The sequence below is a fragment of the Carassius carassius genome, chromosome 4 (genome assembly GCF_963082965.1).
Source record: "Carassius carassius chromosome 4, fCarCar2.1, whole genome shotgun sequence".
Lineage (NCBI taxonomy): Eukaryota > Metazoa > Chordata > Actinopteri > Cypriniformes > Cyprinidae > Carassius > Carassius carassius.
The window spans coordinates 34,383,730-34,407,719 of record NC_081758.1 but is presented as its reverse complement, the minus strand read 5'-3'; the positions used below and the strand labels follow the sequence as shown (position 1 = coordinate 34,407,719).

Genomic DNA, 23,990 nt, shown 5'->3' with positions numbered 1-23,990 from the left:
ACTACATGGTTGAGTACTTAGTGCATAAGTAGATAGTTTATGAGTGCATATAGTGTATATTAGCTTGTATTTATGAGCCAACATGAGGGTTTGTTTGTAAAGTACAGAAATTAATTAATCCGAACATTAGCTTTTCAACATTCACCTTACTCACCTCAACTGTTTAGGACAATTAATTAGGTACACAAATTAGCTGGATAATAATAGAAGCTCCATATCATAGTCTTAATAAGATAAACCAGGTCACAGAAAATACACTTTGAATTAAAAGGCTATGAAGACTTTAAATAGGCTGTGTGTGAGCTTTTAAAGGATTTATATGTGCATTTGGATTTGTTTTGTGTTCCTAATGAACAAGAGTAGACTTAAAAACTGACAACAACACAAACTAATTTTTTTATTTATTTATTTTTGTCTTTTTCTCTTTGAGTATTTTTTTCAATTGACAAAAAAGGAAACGAAAGTTAATAGTTTGTATTCATTCTCTCTCTCTCTCAAAATATAAAGGATTTCTCATCCAAATAAACATACACACACACAAATTATTCTTAAAAGTCTTAAGCCTGGTTTCACAGACAGGGTTTAGAATAAACCAAAATTAGGCAATATTTCAATTAGGACATTTGTATAAACATGTCTCAGAAAAAACAACAACATTAGGCCTGCAGGTATGCATCTTGAGACAGAACAAGGGCACTGACAAATTTTAAGATCAATCAGTGCAAGTTAGTTTCAGTTGAAACCGCTCAGACTCACATTTTAGTCTGGGACTAGGCTTTAACCTTGTCTGTGGAACCAGTAGTTGTCAATCAACTCTTACCATCATAACTATGCTTTATTAAAATGATATCATCCTTTCAGTAAATATTTTTTTTTAATGTTTTATTACATTTATCCGTAGATCTTCGATATTCAGCTCTATAGTTTTGATTTTTTGTTTTAAGCTTTTTCAGCTTTATATTTTTAGCTTAATCCAAACAAAAAAAAAGGAATGAAAAAAAAGTCAATGAAATTCATGGGAGGAAAAGTGTATTGTATCTCCAGAACATATTCGCAGTTCCCTCACGGTAGTTTGGGATGAACCGGGTGTTCCAGGCTGTGCAGAGATCCCGCACGAGCGAGCGACGCCAGCAGCGACGCGACACGCGCAGGAATCATGGACGCTCCGCGCCACACCGCCCCTCTCTGAGCTCTTCGCTGTCCTCACGCCCGTGGTGCTGAAATCAGCCTCTACCCGACAGCAATGTAACGGCAATGAGACAAAGACACCGGCAGCCCGACGAACAGACCGATAATGGACGATGATTTGTTTCAGTTAAGACAGCTCCCGTGAGTCTGCTTTTCATCACGTTTCTTTCATCCGCACGCGACCTTAGCCACCACGCAAACACTCTCTTCCCTTCACTTAAGCCCTTTTAGTGATGTACTAGAATGTGCTGTACACAATGTGACATTGATATTTACGCAACTTCTTTGAAAAATCACTGCTTAGATAACCTAGATGTAGGCTGATGTAGAATAGATATTTATGCGCTGTATGGAGTGGCAAAGGTGTAGGCTACGTTTGGTAAACAGATCAAGTAGATTAAACAGGCTATATGCGTTAAAGCAGCTATGTTGTGTTGCATAGACTATTTTTCTCGTCCATTGATTCATTTGCATTGCACATGACGATTCCATTGAATATACCTGTATAACAGTGATTATGTATGGATTATTGGGTTTTTTCGTACATTGCAGTTTCTGCCTTGATCACTTTGAAAGGTAGTCAAATAGTTTTACACGATAACATTTTGAATTTGACTAATAGAAAAATGTTAAATCCTGTTTGTGACTTTTTAGGTTGTTCATACTAAATGATTTTTAAATTATTTCTGTGGAAGGCCTTCTTTACCCATACAAGACCTTTTCAAAATTATAAACTGAAATGTGGCTTAAACCAGAGATTAAAAATATGTTAACCCAAGGTTAAGTGAAAACCCTCTTAATAAAAAAAGAAGAAAAAAAAAAAAAAAAAAATTTATATATATATATATATAATTATTTTTTTGTTGTTGTTGTTAAATCTAATACAATTTTAAACTTTACATGGTAAGGTAACTTTTATTATCATCGGAGCTATATGCACCTGAGTTTTTTGAGTATGCATCTCAAACTTATCCACAAATAATGGATTTCTTTTTTCCACTCAAAAACTAAGATGAAATGAACAAGTTGACAAAAATGTTGAATCAAAGATTTGACAATAGAATAGCATAATGGGAGATTTGCAAGCAATTTTCAGGGGCCAATCTATGGGTGGCAAAGGGGGCCAACTGCCATCCTAAGAAAAAGCATTGCCACCCCATGTCATGTGCAACCCCAGATTTACCCCAGAATAAAATAGAAATGTAAGTAGTGTTTTTACTGTATTTTAGCAGCTGCGCTTTAATATGATGACATAAAAAAAAAAAAAGATGTACAGTAAAAGTCTGCTCACGCTGTGTAGTCAACTTCATGGGGACTCTTTACAAACGGCTTTTGGTGAGTCAGAAACACACAGCACAATGTAGCTGGGTAGCCCAATTCACAAGCAAATGGGTTGTTTTCAATTATTTTCCGCAATGCTTCTCATCATTTATTTTGACTTGCATCATGTTATCCTCATAAATATTGGTGGCACCTGGATTCTCAGAGTCTCAAAAAAAAGTGATCTAGATCACAGAAAATAAAAGCGGAGTTGGGTAAGAAATTTAATCTTAAGTGGAATTTAAAAAAGCTTGCACTTGCAGGTTAGGGGCTATTTTGTGTGTTCTGGCCTTCCGTTATGCCTACAGACATTTCTACTTCTACTTCCACTAGAGGGAGCCAGAATCTTACTGGAGGGGCACAGGATAAACTACATTTTAATCCCAACCTTTTTCTATCAGTTGCCAGCTCTTTGAATGCAAATAAATGCATAGATTTAGTTTATTTGTATATGTAGTATGGTGTACTGAAATATAGTTTTATATAATTACTGTACAAGTGAAATCTATCAAATGTAGATCATTAAATATTTATTTATTAAAACATTTTCAAGTTGCTAGACATTAAATATTATGATTAATGTTTATGATTAATATTGGTATCCATTTAAAATGAAGAGACAATTTTACTTCTTTTTCAAGATAACATATATATTTATACCCCACGGTTCGGCACGCATGTGATTCGCAGATTAGGTTTATTTATCGAATGAAAGTTTATCATTTGCACGTTTTTTCATACCAGTTTAAACATTCACCCAATTTAACTCGCGCTCTGTTGTGTGTGCTGGTCAGCCGCTGCCGCACACACCCGAACCACACACACGCAGAGAGAAAGAGACACCGCGTGGACGCCGAAATGATTTCTCTTTCACATACACACAAAGTTATAAAGTTAAAATATCCGTTTTGGCAAGTATTCTAGTAAACACTGTCGGTTATGTCTAAAGTAAACTTAAACGGCTGAAAAAGAAACCAAATGTGTGTCAGTATTAGGTCTGTGCATTGGTCTTAAAGAGACAGCAGCCAATAAATACCGGTTTCTGTCTGCTAATCAAATAACGCCACAGCTCTAACAAAGATTCATCTGTATTTAACTGTTATCTGAAAAATTATCTGACCCATTTCTCAAAATCCGTAATATGTGACCCTGGACCTCAAGTCACTGGGGTATATTGTATTTTATCAGTTGTATTGGTCAAAATTGTCGATTTTTCTTTTATGCCAAGAATCATTAGGATATTAAGTAATGTTCTATGAAGATATTTTGTAAATTTCCTACCATAAATATTTAAAAATGTAGTTTTTGATTAGTAATATGCATAGCTAAGAATTCATTTGGTCAACTTCAAAGGTGATTTTCTCAGTATTTAGATTTTTTTTTGCATCCTCAGATTCCAGATTTTCAAATAGTTGTGGTTAAATTTTGTGGTCCATGGTCACATATGATCTGAACCATGAGGTGTGTGATCCATTGCACCACTATAGTATAGAAAAGTAAGATATCAGTAGTTTTTTTTTTCTTTTTTTTCTGATCCGAAAAAATTATCCAATCTGTGACTCAAAATCCGTAATGTGATCTGAACCATGAGTTTTGTGATCCGTATTATATTATATATATATATATATATATATATATATATATATATATATATATATATATATATATATATATATACAACCCGAATTCCGGAAAAGTTGGGACGTTTTTTAAATTTTAATAAAATGAAAACTAAAAGACTTTCAAATCACATGAGCCAATATTTTATTCACAATAGAACATAGATAACATAGCAAATGTTTAAACTGAGAAAGTTTACAATTTTATGCACAAAATGAGCTCATTTCTATTTTGATTTCTGCTACAGGTCTCAAAATAGTTGGGACGGGGCATGTTTACCATGGTGTAGCATCTTCTTTTCTTTTCAAAACAGTTTGAAGACGTCTGGGCATTGAGGCTATGAGTTGCTGGAGTTTTGCTGTTGGAATTTGGTCCCATTCTTGCCTTATATAGATTTCCAGCTGCTGAAGAGTTTGTGGTCGTCTTTGACGTATTTTTCGTTTAATGATGCGCCAAATGTTCTCTATAGGTGAAAGATCTGGACTGCAGGCAGGCCAGGTTAGCACCCGGACTCTTCTACGACGAAGCCATGCTGTTGTTATAGCTGCAGTATGTGGTTTTGCATTGTCCTGCTGAAATAAACAAGGCCTTCCCTGAAATAGACATTGTTTGGAGGGAAGCATATGTTGCTCTAAAACCTTTATATACCTTTCAGCATTCACAGAGCCTTCCAAAACATGCAAGCTGCCCATACCGTATGCACTTATGCACCCCCATACCATCAGAGATGCTGGCTTTTGAACTGAACGCTGATAACATGCTGGAAGGTCTCCCTCCTCTTTAGCCCGGAGGACACGGCGTCCGTGATTTCCAACAAGAATGTCAAATTTGGACTGGTCTGACCATAAAACACTATTCCACTTTGAAATAGTCCATTTTAAATGAGCCTTGGCCCACAGGACACGACGGCGCTTCTGGACCATGTTCACATATGGCTTCCTTTTTGCATGATAGAGCTTTAGTTGGCATCTGCTGATGGCACAGCGGATTGTGTTTACCGACAGTGGTTTCTGAAAGTATTCCTGGGCCCATTTAGTAATGTCATTGACACAATCATGCCGATGAGTGATGCAGTGTCGTCTGAGAGCCCGAAGACCACGGGCATCCAATAAAGGTCTCCGGCCTTGTCCCTTACGCACAGAGATTTCTCCAGTTTCTCTGAATCTTTTGATGATGTTATGCACTGTAGATGATGAGATTTGCAAAGCCTTTGCAATTTGACGTTGAGGAACATTGTTTTTAAAGTTTTCCACAATTTTTTTACGCAGTCTTTCACAGATTGGAGAGCCTCTGCCCATCTTTACTTCTGAGAGACTCTGCTTCTCTAAGACAAAGCTTTTATAGCTAATCATGTTACAGACCTAATATCAATTAACTTAATTAATCACTAGATGTTCTCCCAGCTGAATCTTTTCAAAACTGCTTGCTTTTTTAGCCATTTGTTGCCCCCGTGCCAAATTTTTTGAGACCTGTAGCAGGCATTAAATTTTAAATGAGCTAATTAAGTGGATAAAAGTGTAAAATTTCTCAGTTTAAACATTTGCTACGTTATCTATTTTCTATTGTGAATAAAATATTGGCTCATGTGATTTGAAATTCCTTTAGTTTTCATTTTATTAAAATTTAAAAAACGTCCCAACTTTTCCGGAATTCGGGTTGTATATATATAGACCACATATATTATGATCACATCGCTTATGACATCTTAACAAGACAGAGCAAGTTACAAACAAATGGAAATCTGTCCTTGTGTGTCATTGATAATCTTTGTTGCAGTAAAGGTCTTTCCACTGATGCATGTAAGAGTTCTGAATAATCTGACTGTTTATGCTGATGTTATTCCTGTGCTTGATTCAGCTGGTCTTTTCCATGCTTTATGGAAATAATACAGAGGAAAGAGTCACAAACACCCTTCTTTCATAGGATTTTCTTTATGTTTGCAGGAGCCCAGGTCTGTGCTGTCATTAAAATAATTGCTAATTTGAGAAGATTTATGATCTTCATCCTGGTTTCTATTTGTTTTTTTAATGCTCCCAGAGAAAAGTTTGTCTCTGCTGAGCATGGAGAGGTCATCTGTTTAATTACACAGCTGCTCATGAAAGCTTTATTGCTCATAGTGTCGCCGTGAGCACTGCAATTACAGTAATTAAAACACTGGGTATCTCTGTGCTCCTCTTATTTACTGCTCCCTGATCCAATCGGTCTTCATAGATGTGAGGATATTTGTATAGTAAAAATCCTCCCCGACTACTGCTAGAGCATCTGTTGTTTTTTTTTTTAAACAGCAGTTTTCATTCTGTGAGAAAATTCTTGTCATCCAGTTGCCCCATAAAGGCTGTCGGTTGTGAGTCACAGTTTCAAACATTACTCCACTGTCTCTTCGCACATCATCACAACATGCTAGCTTTCTCTTGTGCTTTCTTTCCAGGCATTGCACAAACAAGCTCTCTCGTCACCTTGGCAACAGGCTTCTATTATGTGCATCATTCTGTCCTGCACATTGCAGCTGTATTCCACATACAGATGCTTGTTCTGTCAAGGGATATATTTTGGCGTGCCACGTTACAATAAACAGCAAATATTTCCTGGAAGGTTGTGTAGGCACATGCAAAGGCACTGCTAAATTAAACATGTGTTTGCTGAAGCTGTCAGGCCTTTTAAATCTGTGATTATATAATCTTTCTTAATGTTAGCCAAAAACAGCCACAGTAGAAAGATATAAAGCATATTTTATTTTGGATCCTCTACTTATTTGTTATTTTATTCAGTGTGTTGGAGCCATTCATATATAGCACTTCAGAAATATGTCAATCTGAATTTTCTAATTGATTCTGATATCTGTCTGCCCGTTTTTCTCTCTGACAGAGTGGTGAAATTCCGGCGAACAGGTGAAAGCACGCGCTCAGAGGATGAATATGGCGGCAGGGAAGAGGCTTTGCAGATGGATGGAGAACGGACGGATATGGAGTCTGTTTCCCTGGCTGATGGTGCTCCGGTTCCTCGGGAATTTGCTAATCCCACTGATGGTATGATTAGCCAATTAATATTGGTTACTGATCACCAGTTAATTTTTTGTTAGAAAAGGTGTTTCGTTTCTTTCTAAATGTTTGTGATGAGTGGGCGGGGCCGAGAGCCGTGGGAGCGAAGCGAGGCCGGTGGAGTGAAAGTGTAATGAGCGACACCAGCGCCACTCACCGGTCTCGAGTCCCACAGAGGAGCTCCGGATGGATAAAAGAAGGAATGACGACAATTAAAGATGAGAGAGGATCAGGCCTGGACTATTTATTTTGTTATTTATGCAGCAGTCGTCTGTGAGGAGCTGCCGCTTTTACTTTTGTTTGTGTTTGTTTATTTGTTTATTAAAGTTTTATTTTTAAATATTCGCCGATTCCCGCCTCCTCCTTCCCGATCTCTGAACTTTGTTACAATTTGTTTTTCAACTTGTAATTGATTAATGATATGTAGTTTATTAATTTCATCGATTTTTTCTTTTGTTAATTAAAGCTGTAATGAAACAATAATAAAAAAATCTAATGAAAATTTGAAATGCAACTAACTTAATTCAAATGTTTCAACTGAAGAACTAAAATGACTAAAACTGAAGTAAAAATTAATTCAACAGAAATATATAAAAAACAAAACTAAAAGGAGAAGTACATAAAATTACTGAAACTTAAATTAAAATTAAAAATGCAATAATAAGAACTAATGACAAAATAACACTTGAACATGTTAAATGGTTTCTATATACAGGACTGTTAAATGCATTATCAGACAGCTCAGACTGAACACCTTTAAGGCTAAACTACTCTCCATATGTTGCTCATTTAACAGATACATTCATGGTTGAGGATGCAGTGGAAGCCATTGGCTTTGGGAAATTCCAGTGGAAACTATCCATCCTTACTGGACTTTCATGGGTAACAAATCTTAAACAAAATGCACAGAGGGAATAATTGTTGTATCATCACAACACTCTATAATTACAATCAGTTGACCTTGGGTTCTAGTAAGACGTTGTATAAATTAAACATTTTATTTACACATTAACATAGTATCATTTTATAAGCTGTAAATCTTTAGCTAATTCTGTAGTCAGATGGAGTAGCTGCTATATTTGTTTCCATATTGCCAATGGTTGAATTTGTGTGCAGATGGCCGATGCCATGGAGATGATGATCCTCAGTATATTGGCCCCTCAACTGCACTGTGAGTGGGCACTGCTCAGCTGGGAAGTGGCACTGCTAACTTCGGTACTGTACACTATTCCTGGAGTCAATAATGACTCCCCTCATGCTTTTTAGAAAGTTTGGAAGTAGAATTGGTTTTCTAGTTCTGTTAAGCTTTGCATCATCAGCTCTTCCTAAATGTGTTTGCCTGAATAACCACATTGATGTGTATGTAATGTGGAGATTCTACCCTTCTCTGAAACAGGTAGTGTTTATTGGAATGATGATCAGTTCTTCATTATGGGGCAAGATATCTGATAAATATGGGAGAAAAACAGTGAGTATGTTAATTAAAGTGAAGTATGTGCATGTCCAATGGCACAAATGTGATTGATATTCACTGCACCAGCGGGGAATGATTAAAGATGTGTGTGTTTTTGGTAGGGTTTGAAGATGAGTGTATTTTGGACCTTGTTTTATGGCCTCCTCAGTGCATTTGCACCTATATACGGATGGATCCTGTTCCTCAGAGCTCTGGTGGGCTTTGGCATTGGAGGGGCTCCACAATCGTGAGTATGACACAGATCTAAATACACACACAAAGGTTTAGAAGTTTGGAGTTGATGAGATTTTTGAAAGATTTGAAAGTCTTATTCTCATCAAGGCTGCATTTGATAAAAAAATACTGTAAAACAGTCATATTGTGAAATATTTACATTTAAAATCTATTTTAATACATCCTGTGAGAGTAAATTAAATTTTGGTGCTATACGTTGGTCAATTTGGCGGATTTAATTATCAATTTGAGAATAATTGAATTTTTATGAAAATTATTTAATGCATCCTTGCTAAATAACATTTGAATGATAGTGTACAAGCATCAATTTAATTATGGTAAGGAGAACTACAAGGTGTAACCCTAACATTTAAGGTTCTTTTAATTTGTATGTTGTCCTTTCCAATTTGCCATTTTTTATAACAATATCATTGAATAATTAGAGACTTATAGCAAACTTGTGGTCTCTCCTTTAAGAGTAACATTGTATGCTGAGTTTCTCCCCATGCGGTCCAGAGCCACTTGCATTCTGTTGATTGAGGTAATATTCTATTCTATTCTATTCTATTCTATTCTATTCTATTATATTATATTATATTATATTATATTATATTATATTATATTATATTCTTAAATACAGATATCATAGCCCTGATTGATTAAATAGTTTTTAGTTATAAATTGAACCAAAACATGGAGATCCTCATAACTGTGATATTGTGGATTTAGTCTAAATCTCTTTTAAATCTCTTTCTCTCTGATCTGCTGTAGATCTTCTGGGCTTTGGGTACAGTATTTGAAGTGCTCCTGGCTATTTTGGTGATGCCAACCTTGGGCTGGCGCTGGCTGCTGGCCTTCTCCACCATTCCACTCTTCATTTTTGCTTTTCTTTGCTTTGTAAGTGTAAAGTTCTAATATAACAATTTTGTTGTTTAGAGCTAGATATGAATTATATATTGGTGTGAGCGATATATTGTCTAAACAATAGTCTAAGCAAAATGTCAAATGCACATCAACAGTGGCTGCCGGAGAGCGCTCGTTACGACGTCCTGATAGGAAATAAGGAGAAGGCTTTAAACACACTTAAACGCATTGCTACAGAGAATAATGTCCCCATGCCGCTGGGAAAACTCATAGCAGCCAGACAGGTAAAATACCCGTTAAATATACTTGTGTATATTACTTTATTTATATAATTTATGCCATTTATGGCTTTTTTTTTACTTGGTCTTAATTTCTTGGAAAACCGTTAAACACTTCTTATAATACACTAGTGTTGAATCTGCATTGGTGTGTGAAAGTTTTCATGCAAAAAATATGATGCATAAATTATTTTAATGAATTATGATTATGAGTTGTTCAAAATCTTTGAAATGAATAAATGCATGCATACATACATACATGCATAGAATCAACTTAAACTACGTTCATGTTTTTTTCTATACCAAACTATTAGATAATATTATTTATACCACTTCTATTATTATTCTTTTGACCTTTCTATTCATCAAAGAATTCTGAAAAATAAATAAATAAATGGTTTCATGGTTTCTGCAAAAATATAAAGTATTAAAACCCTTTTCAGCATTGATGATAATAAGAAATGTTTCGCTGAAAACTGGAGTAATGGCTGCTGAATTCAGCTTTGCTATCATAGGAATAAATTACTTTTTAAAAAATATAAGAAAATAGAATAAGAAAAAAAAAATAGAATAGAAAAACTATTTTAATTTTATATAATATGATCTAATAATAATATTACCATATTTATTCTCTCTCTTTCTCTCTCTCTCTTTATCCATTTTGACATATTTTATCTCTCCTTATTTTGGGTATAATTGTTATTTTCTGTGTTCAGGAGGACAGGGGGAAAATTCAAGATCTTTTCTCTCCACACTTCCGTTTGACTACTATTCTGCTCTGGTTCATATGGTAAGATGGTCATACAAATTCCTATTAATTACCGTGTGAGCTCTCATTCAATCGCCTGTCTGCATTCTTTATGTAGATGTCTACTACTAAATCTTAAAAAGGATGTTTTGTTCCCTAAGATTTTTGTCACATCTCACCCTTTTGTTTCACAATTTCACTCAGATATTTCACAGTGTTTTGTTCTAGCTGCTTTCATTCATATTCTGTTTATTATGTGCTCTCTGTTGCAGGTTCTCGAATGCATTCTCATATTATGGTGTGGTTTTGCTGACCACTGCACTTTTCCAGGAGGGAGGCGCCTGTGGTCGTGAGTGAAAGCTATTGTGTGTGTAAAAACAGACTGGAGTATAGTGAGAAATTAGGGGCTATGTAAAGAATAGAATACCACATTTATTTTTAATAACCACATATTTATTTGTTTAATATCATTTAAATCTAGAAGAATGCGAACCATACAAAACCAATGTATTCTGTTGGCATACATTAGGATCACTGTGATTTTGCCAAGTATACATGTTGCTGCATCAACATGTTTTGATGATCCTGGATCAAAATTATTGTCCAAGAATATAGACTTTACCCAATCCCTAAACCTAACCCTACCCATCATTTATTCCTAAAATCAGTTGGAAATGATAGCTGATTAACAAGGGTGTAGAATCCTAATTGTAAGCCTTAAACAGATATTTCCTGAAAAGTTATATCTCAGTTCAGATTGGTTGATTGGAATGTTGTTTCAGGATCAAAAGGGATGTTGATCAAGAACATGTTGTACTTTGTGAAATCACGCTCACCATACATTGGTCTTGTGTCTCCCCCTAGGGGCGAAGGGCAGTAAAATGGAGCCAGGTTGCAGTTTGGAGTGCAAATATCTGAATTCAGATGATTACAAAGACCTTCTATGGACCACGCTTTCTGAGTTTCCTGGTATACATTTGTATTTTAATGCAATTAAATGAATAGTTCATCCAAAAATGTATATTTACCCACTCTCCAAGATAGAAGGTCGGAGGTAGTTAAGTTTGGATGTAAGTTTGTTTCTTTATCAGAACAGATTTGGAGGAATTAAGCATTATGCCACTTGCTCACCAATGGATCCTCCCCACTGAATGGGTGCCGTCAGAATGAGAGTTGAAACAGCTGATAAAAGCATCACAATAATCCACATGACTCAAGTTCATCAGTTAATGTCTTTTGAAGTGAAAAGCCATCTTTAAAATGTCTTGTCTGAATCAGGAGAGAAATATGCACAGATCAAACACAATTAAAAAGCAAAAACAGTCCAAAACAATTCTAACAAGTCAGTGTATTCTGAGATAGACTGGAATCGTGTGGATTACTTGTGCATTATTGTGATATTTTTTACCCAGTGTTTGGACTCTCATTCTAACGGCACCCATTCACTGCAGAGGATCCATTGGTGAGTAAGTGATGCAGTGCTAAATTTCTTTGAATCTGTTCCAATGAAGAAAAAACTCATCTACATTTCGGGGAAAAAAAAGTTTTGGGTGAACTACTCCTTTAACATTTCATTTTTAAATAACTTATGGCAGGCAAAAAAAATGTGACTAACTTATTGATTGATGCATCACAGGCCTGCTGGTGACCCTGTGGGCGATTGATCGATTAGGGAGAAGGATGACTATGGCACTGTGTTTCTTTGTCTTCTCTCTCTGCATTGTGCCACTCTACGCCTGTGTGGGAAGGTCAGAAAGCACATCTATTACTGTCTTTTTTAGGGCATTCAAGCCTTTTTTAATTGCATTTGTGACCATACTGTGAATAACTACATTCCCTATATTGCAGGACTTCTTTGACAGTATTTATATTCATTGCAAGGGCTTTCATTGCTGGAGGTTTCCAGGCTGCATATGTGTACACTCCTGAGGTAAGAACTCTTTTTCAGTTCCTTTCAGTTTTTTTATTTATTTTTTTTTTTTTTGGAAGAACTGAGGCTCAAAGGAAAGCTCTATCATTCTTTGCAGTCAAAGGAATATGTAATAGAAACAAAGGAAAATTTGACACTCAGATTAATTGAAAGGAGAGTAAAGCCTGTAGACTGGCTCACTCCTACCACTTTGCAGACATTGCAACAGCTTACCTGACATAAAACAGGCCACTTTGTCATCCTAATTTTTTTTTTAAACTACTGGAGTTTATCTCCCGATACAGGACTGGAGGGCTGAATATTATGCATAGTGTCTGTAGGTTGTCTTTGTTGTAAATGCCATTAAGGTCATTTTATTCCATACCATAGTTACTTAAAATTGTAGTCACTAACCTGAGGCAGTTTTGCTAACTACATTAATCTTTGTCTGTGATATTTAACTGGTTTTGAAAGTGTTTACAGCATAATAGCAGTGAAGTGAAGTAATAGATCCACGTAGGTCCATTCACTAACCACCCTGTGGTTATGTAATAGTTCAATGTTCAATGAGAAGATCACCCAAATCACTCATTATCTCTCTCTGTGTGTCTTTTGCAGGTTTATCCCACAGCAACGAGGGCATTGGGTTTGGGCACCAGCAGTGGGATGGCTCGGGTTGGAGCACTCATCACACCATTTGTGGCACAGGTGCGGAAACAATAACCAGAAACTTATAAAAGACATGCAGATTATATTATATTCTAAATATACTCTAAACTTAACAAAAATACACAATAACTAAACAACAAATATTATAGAAATTTGGAGATATTATACATATCTGAGATACAGTATATTTTTTTAATCCTTCAAATGTCTTAATTTCTTGTAAAACAGTCAAAACACTTAATATAATACATCAGAATGAATCTGTGGCCTTATCTGGGTCTGGGTCTTATTCAATAACTGTTCATATCTGTGTAAATGTTTTCAGAAATTATGGTTCATTAGTAAGTTTGTACATAAAATTATAATAAATTCATGGGGGGGGGGGGCGGGTACTAAAACCAACTTAAACCACATATTTGAGTTCACATTTTGGTATATACGAAACTTTAGGATACTATTATTTATACTATTATACTATATTATTCTTTTGAACATTCTATTTATCAATGAATCCTGAAAAATGTGTTTTGGTTTCTGTAAAATATTAAGCAGCTCAACCATTTTCAGCAGTACTACTAAGAAATGTTTCTTGAGCACCAAATTATCATATTAGAATGATTTCTGAAGGATCATGTGGCAAACTATTTGCTATTTGCTTTGACACAACCAATATTGTATAAAGCGCTATATAAATAAAGCTTACTTGACACTGAAAAGTGGAGTTATGGGTGTTGAAAATTCAGCTTTGCCAATCTAGGAATAAATTAAATTTTTAAATATATGAAAATAGAAAACTTAAATTCTAATAGTGTTATGCAACAGTAGCTCAATTGGTAGAGTATTGCACTATCAAGCGCAAGGTTGGGGGTCCGATTCCCTGGGAACACATGATAGGTAAAAATTGATAGTGTGAATGCACTGTAAGTTGCTTTGGATAAAAGCGTCTGCTAAATGCATAAATTTAATTTAATTTACTGTTGTTTCTGTATTTTTGATTAAAAAAAATTAAATCTTGGTGAACATAAGAGATTTCTGCTTCCTTCTTCAAGGTGATGCTGGAATCTTCTGTGTACCTGACTCTGTCGGTGTACTGTTGCTGCGGTCTGCTGGCTGCTATTGCTTCCTGTGCTCTGCCCATAGAGACCATAGGACGAGGCCTCCAGGAGTCCAGTCACAGAGAGTGGGGTCAGGAGATGATGGGACGGGCCTCAGAGCACAGCCCTGGAGGGATTCCACATTCCAGCTCTGGATCACAGGACTAAGGCACACTACATGTAGGTTTGGAAAGACATAGTAGAAGAAAGTGTTCTTAGTTTGAAGTGGGCAATCTTTTCTGTAAAAAAAAGCAATGTGTGTCCACAAAGGAATAGCAGATTTAATGATTTTAAGAACTGCTTGGTTTTGTCAGTCCATTAATGACACATTCCTCCACCAAAGGTTGCAAGGTTTCTTTTTATAAACCTCTGGACCAGACAATTAGAGTGGAATAGATTCACATCACATAATACTCCCCTTTTACCTTATTCCACAAGGAACTACAACAGGAAATGGGTTGAAAATTGATCATGAAGTATTACAAATTGCATTATGCAGTTTAATACATGAAATCACTCTCACATGTTGTTAGGATCTGAGGAGCATTTGAACAACGAAAGATTTGAACCTGAAGTCTAGAAGTTGAAAGATAGTGCAGGAGAATGTGTTTCTGCAACAGGTTTAGAATGACAGTGAGAAGAAAGAGAATGTGATATTATTTTTATTTTTTTAAGAGGGCTTTACACTTTACTCCCAGCATTCCTTTGGAAAAGTCATGACACACCTAAATCTATTAATTGAAAGAAAGACAGGATGCTGCTATAAATCAGACATTGTGCACCAGTTTGTGGTGTTATACTTCTTTTTTGTTTTTAAAGAACCATTTACCATACTTAATTGTTAATTGTTATGGTTAATTGTTAGCCATTCATAGTTTTAGACTTTCATTGACACCAGTGATGTATCTAGTAGACACCAAAGTCTTCATTTCACCCCACTCAGCACTTGAGAGCACCTCTCTGTCCTCTCACCGGTTGCCAACTACAGTCCCTCATATAAAGTGTATAAACTCCAGTTGATCCCTTATAATCAGGCATATCAAATGTTATTGGATAATTATAATCTTAAAATACAGCTCAATAAGAATAAAACAATAGCAAGTGGCTTTCAACAGTACAGGCCTCTGGGTCCAGTATATTTTATGACACATCAGCTTCCAAGCACATTTTTCAATCAATGGCTTGCATCAGAACACACAACTTGAACATTTAGCAACAACTTGTTTTTTTTCAGCACAACCGCTCAATTCTATATTCAGTTATTTCTGAATTTCTGAACCCAACTAAAAAGTAACGTGGGTATGTGTGTGGCATGATGGGAAGTGTGCAGTTGTTCATGTGAGTGCAGAGAGTTGCCCGTCTTTTGTGATATAGTGCTGTGTTTTGTGTCTGTGTGCACAGATCTCTTGCCACTGCACTGGATGTACATGTATGATAACAATAAATCATGCTTCAAGAAAATTGCAGTGCATTTTTTAGCACTGAGCATTGTGTTAGCAGCGCAAAAGGTTGTGGGTTCCATTCCCAGGGAACACACATACTGATAAAAAAATGTATAGCCTGAATCCACTGTAAGTCGCTTTGGCTAAAAGCGTCTGCCAAATGCATAAATGTAAATATGTATCCTTATTTTATATTAGTGCAGATAAATGTAGACAAACATATTCCGTTCCGTTCTAGAGATTCATTAACTCTTGGAATCTGTATGACCATGGTTATTAGATTAGCGAGAATAAACTTGATAGATAACATTATCCAGAGGCATAGATCTATTAGAGACGTGATTTAGAGTTTGCTAGCAGGCCTTTCTGCTCCAGGATCTGACCAAAGAGACGAGCAGCTTCCTCAGCACATCCACGATGGATGGTCAGTCCAAAACCTCCATGTCCGTAGTTATGAATCACCTGAGGTCAAAGAAAACAACATGGTGTTGGAAAAATTTATCATGAATCTGCCCAAATCGAGCCCAAAAGGGACATGATGGTGGAAAAAATATGAGATTTTTTAGCATTTGCTTGTGCAACCTTAATGTTTGCTTTAAAATCTTAAGCATTTACTTGGAACATTATTATTTTTGCTTTTAAAACTTTAGCATTCCCTTGCAAAACTTTATTGCTCACGCCGCATCATGCTAGAAGCAGTCTTTTTCATGATTTTGTGTCAGTATCAGAATCAATCCTTGCAAAGTATTAATATATTTTCATATCTCGTATTTTTCCAATACCAGTTTTGTAAGCAAATGCTATAATTTTGCAAGTGAATACAATGGTTCTTGGGGTTCAAAACTTAACAAACTTTCAATAATTGTATCACCAGTTATGCAATTGAATACAATGGTTCCTGGGGGAAAGCAAAAGTTTTGCAAGTGAAGGCAAATGCACTGCAATATATTGTTTTCCTTACATGTCATATTTTTCCAATAGCATGTCCATTTAGGGGCTTTTAATGTATTAATCATACATTATCTTGGCTGTTGATACTGATAGCAATCTTTCTTTATTGAAAGATGGCATCAGATCTTCAGTGTAATGATCATTCTATGAGCTCACCTCCAACGAGGTCGGTCCAGATCGTACGGTCTCTTTCTCCAGTCTAACTTTACTGCGTGTGGGCCTGAGACCAGTCCAATCCTCTACTATATGCGCATGCTAGTGAAAAAAAAAAAAAAAAAGAGATCCAATCCACTCATGCCACTCAAACAAGCACTAATTTAGGAAGGCTAAATGTCTGAAGCTACCTGTAGACTGGGCTCAAGCTTGCAGGCAGCTTCCCAGATTCCTTTATGGTCCACAAAACTGTTCTGCAGATTCCAGTTTCCTACTTGGAAAACTCCACCCACAGTGACTAAACGACTCCTGCAGACACATTATTACCAGAGGTAATGTACATCACTGCTAAGACAAGACTATTTGCACCTCATTACAAACACAACAATGCTTGTGTAATTACGTATTATTTTAGTATTACATACTATAACAGTATTTATTAATATTTTAATTTATATTTTCAGTTTACTTTTTAATTTTAGTTCGAGTTTGAGCAATGTTATGTGCCTTTGTCATTTTATTTATTTATATTTATATTTTTAACTTCAGTTTATTTTTTAGCTTTAGTAATTTTTGCACATCTCAGGTAGATGCCAATCCAACATTTCTAATGTTTAAGTTTAAGTTTTTTATCTACTGTTATATTTTATTTTATTTCAATTACTAGAAAAACAATACATTGTCATTATAAAGAATCTTACCCAGGAATGATGTACGGTGAGTTATAAACTCCTGATGAGGAATCATGTGTGATGATCCAGTGTTTCAACCAGGGAGCATCTACCTGTTGATATAAAAAGCATTAGATCAAAACAGTTCACTGTTAAAGGTTTATGCCTGATCGACTTTTATCCACTAAACCTGACCTTGATGATCTGTCCTCTGCCCGGCTGGAGCTCAGGATCAGGCTGAAGGTCTCCTGATCGGACACCGGAACAGTTGATGATAACATCAGCACCACTGTCTGCCAGCTGGAGTCCATTTTTGAGGACGTTACAAATACACACATTTTATGATTAAAATGAACAGTTTACATGAGGCAAGCAGAATCTCAACATTAATTAAATTAAATTAGTGAATCTGCTTAGTATTAGTTAACCAGATGCTACACTTTTCTGAATTATTTTAACAATAAAGTTAACAAGTACACTACCGTTCAAAAGCTTGGGTTAGCTAAGACGTTTTTCTAAGTCTCTTATGCTCACGAAGGCTGCATTTATTTGATCTAAAATACAGTAATAGCTGTAATGTTATAACAATAATATTATTGTAATATTATTACAAAATAACTGTTTTTATATATATTAACAACTATTTAAATACATGTTAAAATGTAATTTATCTCTGACGAAATGCTGAATTTTCAGCAGTCATTACTCCATTCTTCGGTGTCACATGATCCTTCAAAAATCACTTTTTTTTTCATTTTTTACTTTAATGTATTAAGTTTAATGTGATCAATTTAATGTGTTTTAGATTATTTGAATGATCATCACTGAATGATTTCTTTCAAAAAATATTTAAATAAACAGCAGTGTAAATTTTAAGATGCTGAACTTTAACATTTCAAAAGATAAATGAAAATGAAAAAGGAATTGCTCAGACCTCTTTAAATGAACCGATCTTCCTCTGATAAAACTTGACCTTTCTTTGTCTTAACCTGCAGAAATCAGAAAGGTGACCAAGGTGTCAAAGATACTGTTAATCATTGTTAGACCAGAAAAGATTCATACTGTAAATGAGTAACACATTCACAACAGATTTCACATAACTATATAAATGCACCATGGTTATTCTGATGCATATACAGTAAAACAATAGGATATGAACATGCAGGTAAAAATTGAACACACACATACACACACATCTATGCATGTAGAAGATGTGTAGACACATATACATTAGCTTAAAAATCAGAAATATTACTTATTCATTTTAAGTTAAATCTCTTATCTGTAAAATGTAACACTTTCCAAGCTTAAATTACATTTTGAATTTCAGATTTCACTGTGGATTTTTGAACTCCACTGTACAGTATATTCAATTCTATTTCATTCCAATTCTTTAGATTAGATTAGATAACAGGAATCTCGCACCAGTCCATAAGCCAGGGCAGGTATGTTTTTCCTTCAATCATGAGAGCAGTGTTGAACCACCCAAAACTGAAAAGACAGAGGGAAATGCAAAAGTGAAACAATATTGCATTCACAAATCCATTTCATGATCAAATCCATTTAAATTCATTCATTTTGATTCAAAACCTACAACTACCAAATGGTAAAACAACTAAATTGATTCTGAAAATAAGTCTTTAGCATCAAATTACAGAAATAACTTGTGATGGGATGCAAGTGATAAGTACCTGTATCCTGGGAACATGTCTAGTTCACGTTGAGTCAGCTGACGAAAACCCAACACAGCATCTTTAAATGTGGGGTCCTGTTTGAGGGGAGCAGAGAAATTGCAGTCATTTTTTTATTTTTTATTCAGCTATACAGTAAGGTTCATTAAGCTCTGTTATGCACTTTCAAACATGCCCTGCATGTGAAATCATTTACCTGACTATATACTACAGTATGCTCTATAAGTCATAACACGCAGTTTATTACACACCACTCTGTAGATGATAACATGGAAAGCTAATGTTCTCACCGGCAGGTGTTCAGTGCACAGATTGTAGCCAGACTGGAGAAAGATTCCCATTCTCACAGAATCTGGAGAGCTGAGGCAACTTAGTAGATACTGAAACGTCTCTTTGTTCCATTTACTGAGAAAAAGGAAATAAAACATTTTACTTGCTGCTATAGAATATAGAGCATCCTGGGTACTTCAGGATAATTGAGAAACATAAGGATGTGCTTCCACTGATCCACTGACACAGATTCCACACAAATAAAAGCTCACGTTTCTTGCACATTCCCCTTGTCATAGAGATATGGCTGCCAGAGTCCAGCTGCCCCGTCACTGGTGGTGAGTGGAGTGAAGACATCAGCATACACCTCTATGGTGAGAGGGGTGATCCTGTCGTGGAAGTGCTGGTAGATGCTCTGAGCAGTGGAGAGGCCGATGACCCCCGCTCCAATGATGCACACCCTCATGTCTGCTAACTAAATGCAAGTGTAAATATGAATGCAGGGTTGTTTATTAAATATTGTAATGTTGCAAACTGATTGGATAAGAATTTCACTACAAACTTGTGTATTTTGAATCATCCACCAGTGAATACATAATGCTGCCATATGTTTGCATTGTCATGAGAAATGCAAACTTTATTTTATTAAGTCTTATGTTCATTAAAAATTCCATATGGACACAATTACAACATTAACGTGCATAATGAGGTTAGAGAGCTTGGGTTGTTGTTATTAGTATAATTTTTGTGAGCTTTTAAATATTTAGGATAAAGCTTAATAGGTAATGCATTGCATGTAATGCCAAGCTTGATTGAATCCATATTTTACATTTATGCACTTGGCAGAATTGCATTCCATTGCATTTAGGTCAGTTTTATAAAAAGACAGTTTCACTTACCAAACTTTTTTGTCTTGTTAACTTCAAAAAGAGATCGACGTTGTCCTAAACACGTTCTTAACTTCTCTCTTGGAAGAACAGTCTTATTAAGCAATGTAACGATAGGCCGCAAAACTTAAAAATTAACTTTTTCCCTCATTACGTAACCTCAACTGTGACGTTGAGGTGGCGCTATTGCTTGAGTTGTTGTTCTTTTACTGTCTATGGTTGTACGCCTTCCGAAAATGCTCAGTATGCTGGATGCTGAATGCTAGTCTTACTATTCTTACATGGTAGAAATAGTAATATTAGTTTGCTAGTATGCTATTCTTAATTCAGCCATAGTAGAGGGCGTTTTGATTCATCTTAGTGATTCGAATCTTTTTAATTTGTTCACCAAAAAGATTCGTTCATACGCTTGTGGTACATCGTTGCTCCAGTAGGTGGCAGTAAGTCGTTTTATACCCCAGAGCAATCTGTGTTATTTCTGGGATGCATTAACTTAAAGGTAAATTCTGGGTATTTGTGAAATCTTATCAAAACACGCCACTTTCACATAGATGCCAGCAGAAACTTTATAATAATCTTTTATTATTATTATTTTTCCAGGAGTTGTAACATGAGCAATTGTTCCTGTGTGTCCAGACTTCAGAGAGATTATTGCTTGTCTTGCAATTTTATGTTTGTCTGCGTACATATATATTATGTATTTATAAAACTGCAGATTTATTTATTCATGTGTATTTATTTATTGGACTCAAGTGCATGTTTAAAATGATTAATAGGTTCAGTTGATTCACAGGTTGTGCAGATTTCTCTGGAGCTGGATAATAAAAACCTTGCAATGCTGAAACAATACATCTTTGCATATATTTTGAATGCTGAACGAAGGATCCATCCGAAGGATGGTGCTTTTTGACAGTATAGTGTCCCTGTCACTACACTGGGATGCTAGGACCAACACAGACTGCAGAGTGAGCACCCCTGATGGCCTCATTAACACCTCTTATAGCAGCAATAGTTTAGAAGGTCTCCCATCCAGGTACTGACCAGCTCAACCCTGCTTAGCTTCAGTGGGCAACCAGTCTTGGGCTACAGGGTGATATGGCTGCTTTCCTCTATTTACTTAATACTCCTTTTAGATATTTATTAGTTTTTTATTACTTAAATACAAATATTAATCACAGCGAAGGTCTTTCACTCACCTTCTTAAAATCTGCAAGTTGCCACGATGTAGGCTACTGCACAGATTTACAGCTCCAAGTGATTTTATATTTGATAGTTATGCAGTTAGGCCGAGTGTTAATAATTTAAACTAATTTAATCCCGTATACATACAAAGATTTGAACACACACACACACATACTGTGAAAAACTGTATATTCTATCGCCCCTTCACCAACCCTACACCTAACCCTACCCATAACAGGATACTTTGTGCATTTTAACAATTAAAAAAAAAAACTTTGTTTTCAATACCAGTTTTACAAATGAGGATGTCCCCAAAGGGAGGTTATTGGAGATTTTGTCAGGTTTAGCTCACTTTTGGGTTCAAATTATAATTAATATAAAACAGGAACCTTAAAACTAAAACAGAAACCATATGTAGGCCCAAATGTTCAGAGGTAAAAAAGGAAACATAAGTTTGCCATGAAAATATTTTGTTAGCACTTTGTACAAAGTAGTCAAATGCACATGAAGCATTGGGCAACGTATACTACTCAGCTACCCAGATAAAAAAAAGAAAATGTTTGTGCTTTAAAATGTAAAATCAACCACTTATGTTCGTGTTTGTCCATTACTGAAATACATTGAGTTTTCCTTTGCAAAGCAGATCGAGTTTGTTTGCAAAATGCTGGATTTGTTTGTTTAATTAATTCGCTATATATTATGAATGAAGTGCTAATGTAGCCTACAGTAAAACAGCTCATTCAACCTGAAGAACCCGGAGGTGTATTAAGCTTAAAATATGACAAAACTATTTGAATTTGAATTGTGTACATTTTAATTATTGACAAGTGTTATTTAACAAAACCGAATATTATGTGGCATTTAACATAGTTTTAAATTATATTTTTACATTATTACATTATTTACATTATTACATTATTTTGTGTATTTGGTGTAATGAAATATGTTTATGCAGTTTATGTTCAAAAACACATTATTTTCCACATACCGTACATTATTATTTCTCCTCTATGCCCCACCTTTCTGAAACGTGTAGTTTTCTACAAAGCTCATCCGTGTGAAAAGTGAGGTATGCTCTGATTGGCCATCTATCCAGTGTGTTGTTTTTGGCCAAGTGCCTCAAGCATGTGACGGAAATGTTACACCCCTTACCATGTGTGTCCCAGTCAGAACACTGGTGCTACAAGACAAAAAAAAAATAAAACCCCTTACTTCAGTCTAGTTGGAAGCAGCTTCCCGGATGTTTCTATGGTACACTGTTCTGCATATTCCAGTTTTCTACTTGGAAAACTCCACAGTGACTAAACGACTCAAACTGCAGAAACAAACTGAGGTCATGTGCATCAGACCTGGGACAAGACTACATTTTCTATTTTATAATAAACATAACTTAAAATGGGAACCAACACAGCTTGTTTTCCTATATCTTTAAATCTATATCTCTATCCCTATATCTTTTTTTTCTTAGAAATAGACAGTGACTGTAATGAAAAATAAACTATGCTGAATTAAATCTAGATGAGAAATAATGTGTGGAGATCCAGTGTTTTATCCAGGGCGTGTCTGTTTACATACAGCACAGAATCAGAGATGAAACCGTTGCATGTAAAACTCAAACCCAGACTGATTTATCCATTAAAGGGTTACTTCACCCCAAAATGAACATTCTGTCATTAATCACTTACCCCCATGTGGTTCCAAACCCGTAAAAGCTTCATTCATCTTCGGAACACAATTTAAGATATTTTGGATGAAAACCGGGAGGCTTGTGACTGACCCATTAACTGCCATTATGAAGCGACGAGAATACTTTTTGTATGCGAATAAAACAAAAATAATGACTTTATTCAACAATTTGTCTCCTCTGTGTCTCTCTGCATCACCGTAGCGCCATTTTGGAGAACATGAGCTGAATGCAGGCAGCGTACGCTCTTGTGTGTCAGCCTCGATGCACGGATGTGCTGTTTTCATTCAAATCAAAGTATAAATACATGCAGAAAACATTTCTTCAGAGGCATAAGGTATTGTAAGTATTAGAACAATAATAAAACTGCAGTCTTTGCACTTGACCACTTATATGATATATTTCCAGTATTTGGTGTGTTCAAGTGAGCATGAAGACCACAAGTGTGTGTAGAACTTTTCATTAGATTAGATTAGATTAGATTCAACTTTATTGTCATTATGCAGAGTACAAGTACAGAGCTAACCAGAAGTGCAAGAATGTAGTGTTTTATATACATAAAAAGTGCAGAGTAAGTGAAGCTATGATATACAGAATGTCCAGTGGAGTTGCTATATACAGTATTGAGCAGAGTATATACAGAA

At 35.6% G+C, this 23,990-nt stretch overlaps 2 protein-coding genes across 2 annotated transcripts; one reads left to right on the top strand and one right to left on the bottom strand.

Moving 5' to 3' along the window:
- Positions 1-1,047: 1,047 nt before the first annotated feature.
- LOC132139899 (synaptic vesicle 2-related protein-like) lies at positions 1,048-15,876 on the top strand. The gene is made up of 16 exons (XM_059548591.1): positions 1,048-1,329; positions 6,994-7,154; positions 7,963-8,048; positions 8,283-8,381; positions 8,563-8,634; positions 8,742-8,866; positions 9,331-9,394; positions 9,625-9,750; positions 9,873-10,001; positions 10,712-10,785; positions 11,016-11,092; positions 11,608-11,712; positions 12,380-12,491; positions 12,592-12,673; positions 13,271-13,360; positions 14,371-15,876. Exons 1-16 carry the CDS (start codon positions 1,295-1,297, stop codon positions 14,581-14,583), a joined length of 1,650 nt encoding a protein of 549 aa, XP_059404574.1. The 5' UTR covers positions 1,048-1,294; the 3' UTR covers positions 14,584-15,876.
- Positions 14,755-20,632, bottom strand: LOC132139900 (D-amino-acid oxidase-like). The gene is made up of 11 exons (XM_059548592.1): positions 20,493-20,632; positions 19,866-20,068; positions 19,614-19,728; positions 19,324-19,400; positions 19,058-19,123; positions 18,567-18,621; positions 17,828-17,932; positions 17,663-17,745; positions 17,153-17,270; positions 16,965-17,063; positions 14,755-16,319 (listed from the first exon to the last, which is right to left on the bottom strand). The coding sequence occupies exons 2-11, from the start codon at positions 20,057-20,059 to the stop codon at positions 16,188-16,190; spliced, it is 1,044 nt and encodes a 347-aa protein (XP_059404575.1). The 5' UTR covers positions 20,060-20,068; positions 20,493-20,632; the 3' UTR covers positions 14,755-16,187.
- Between the last annotated feature and the right edge of the window lie 3,358 nt (positions 20,633-23,990).

Bases quoted from the DNA above. Each gene is read 5' to 3' on its own strand.
- LOC132139899 (XM_059548591.1), top strand. From the start codon at position 1,295: ATGGACGATGATTTGTTTCAGTTAAGACAGCTCCC. The intron at 1,330-6,993 runs GTGAGTCTGCTT...TCTCTCTGACAG, and splicing joins TTTCAGTTAAGACAGCTCCC to AGTGGTGAAATTCCGGCGAA. The intron at 11,713-12,379 runs GTATACATTTGT...GATGCATCACAG, and splicing joins CACGCTTTCTGAGTTTCCTG to GCCTGCTGGTGACCCTGTGG.
- LOC132139900 (XM_059548592.1), bottom strand. From the start codon at position 20,059: ATGAGGGTGTGCATCATTGGAGCGGGGGTCATCGGCCTCTCCACTGCT. The intron at 19,729-19,865 runs GTGAGCTTTTAT...CCTTTTTCTCAG, and splicing joins AAGGGGAATGTGCAAGAAAC to TAAATGGAACAAAGAGACGT. The intron at 17,271-17,662 runs GTAAGATTCTTT...ATGTGTCTGCAG, and splicing joins TCACCGTACATCATTCCTGG to GAGTCGTTTAGTCACTGTGG.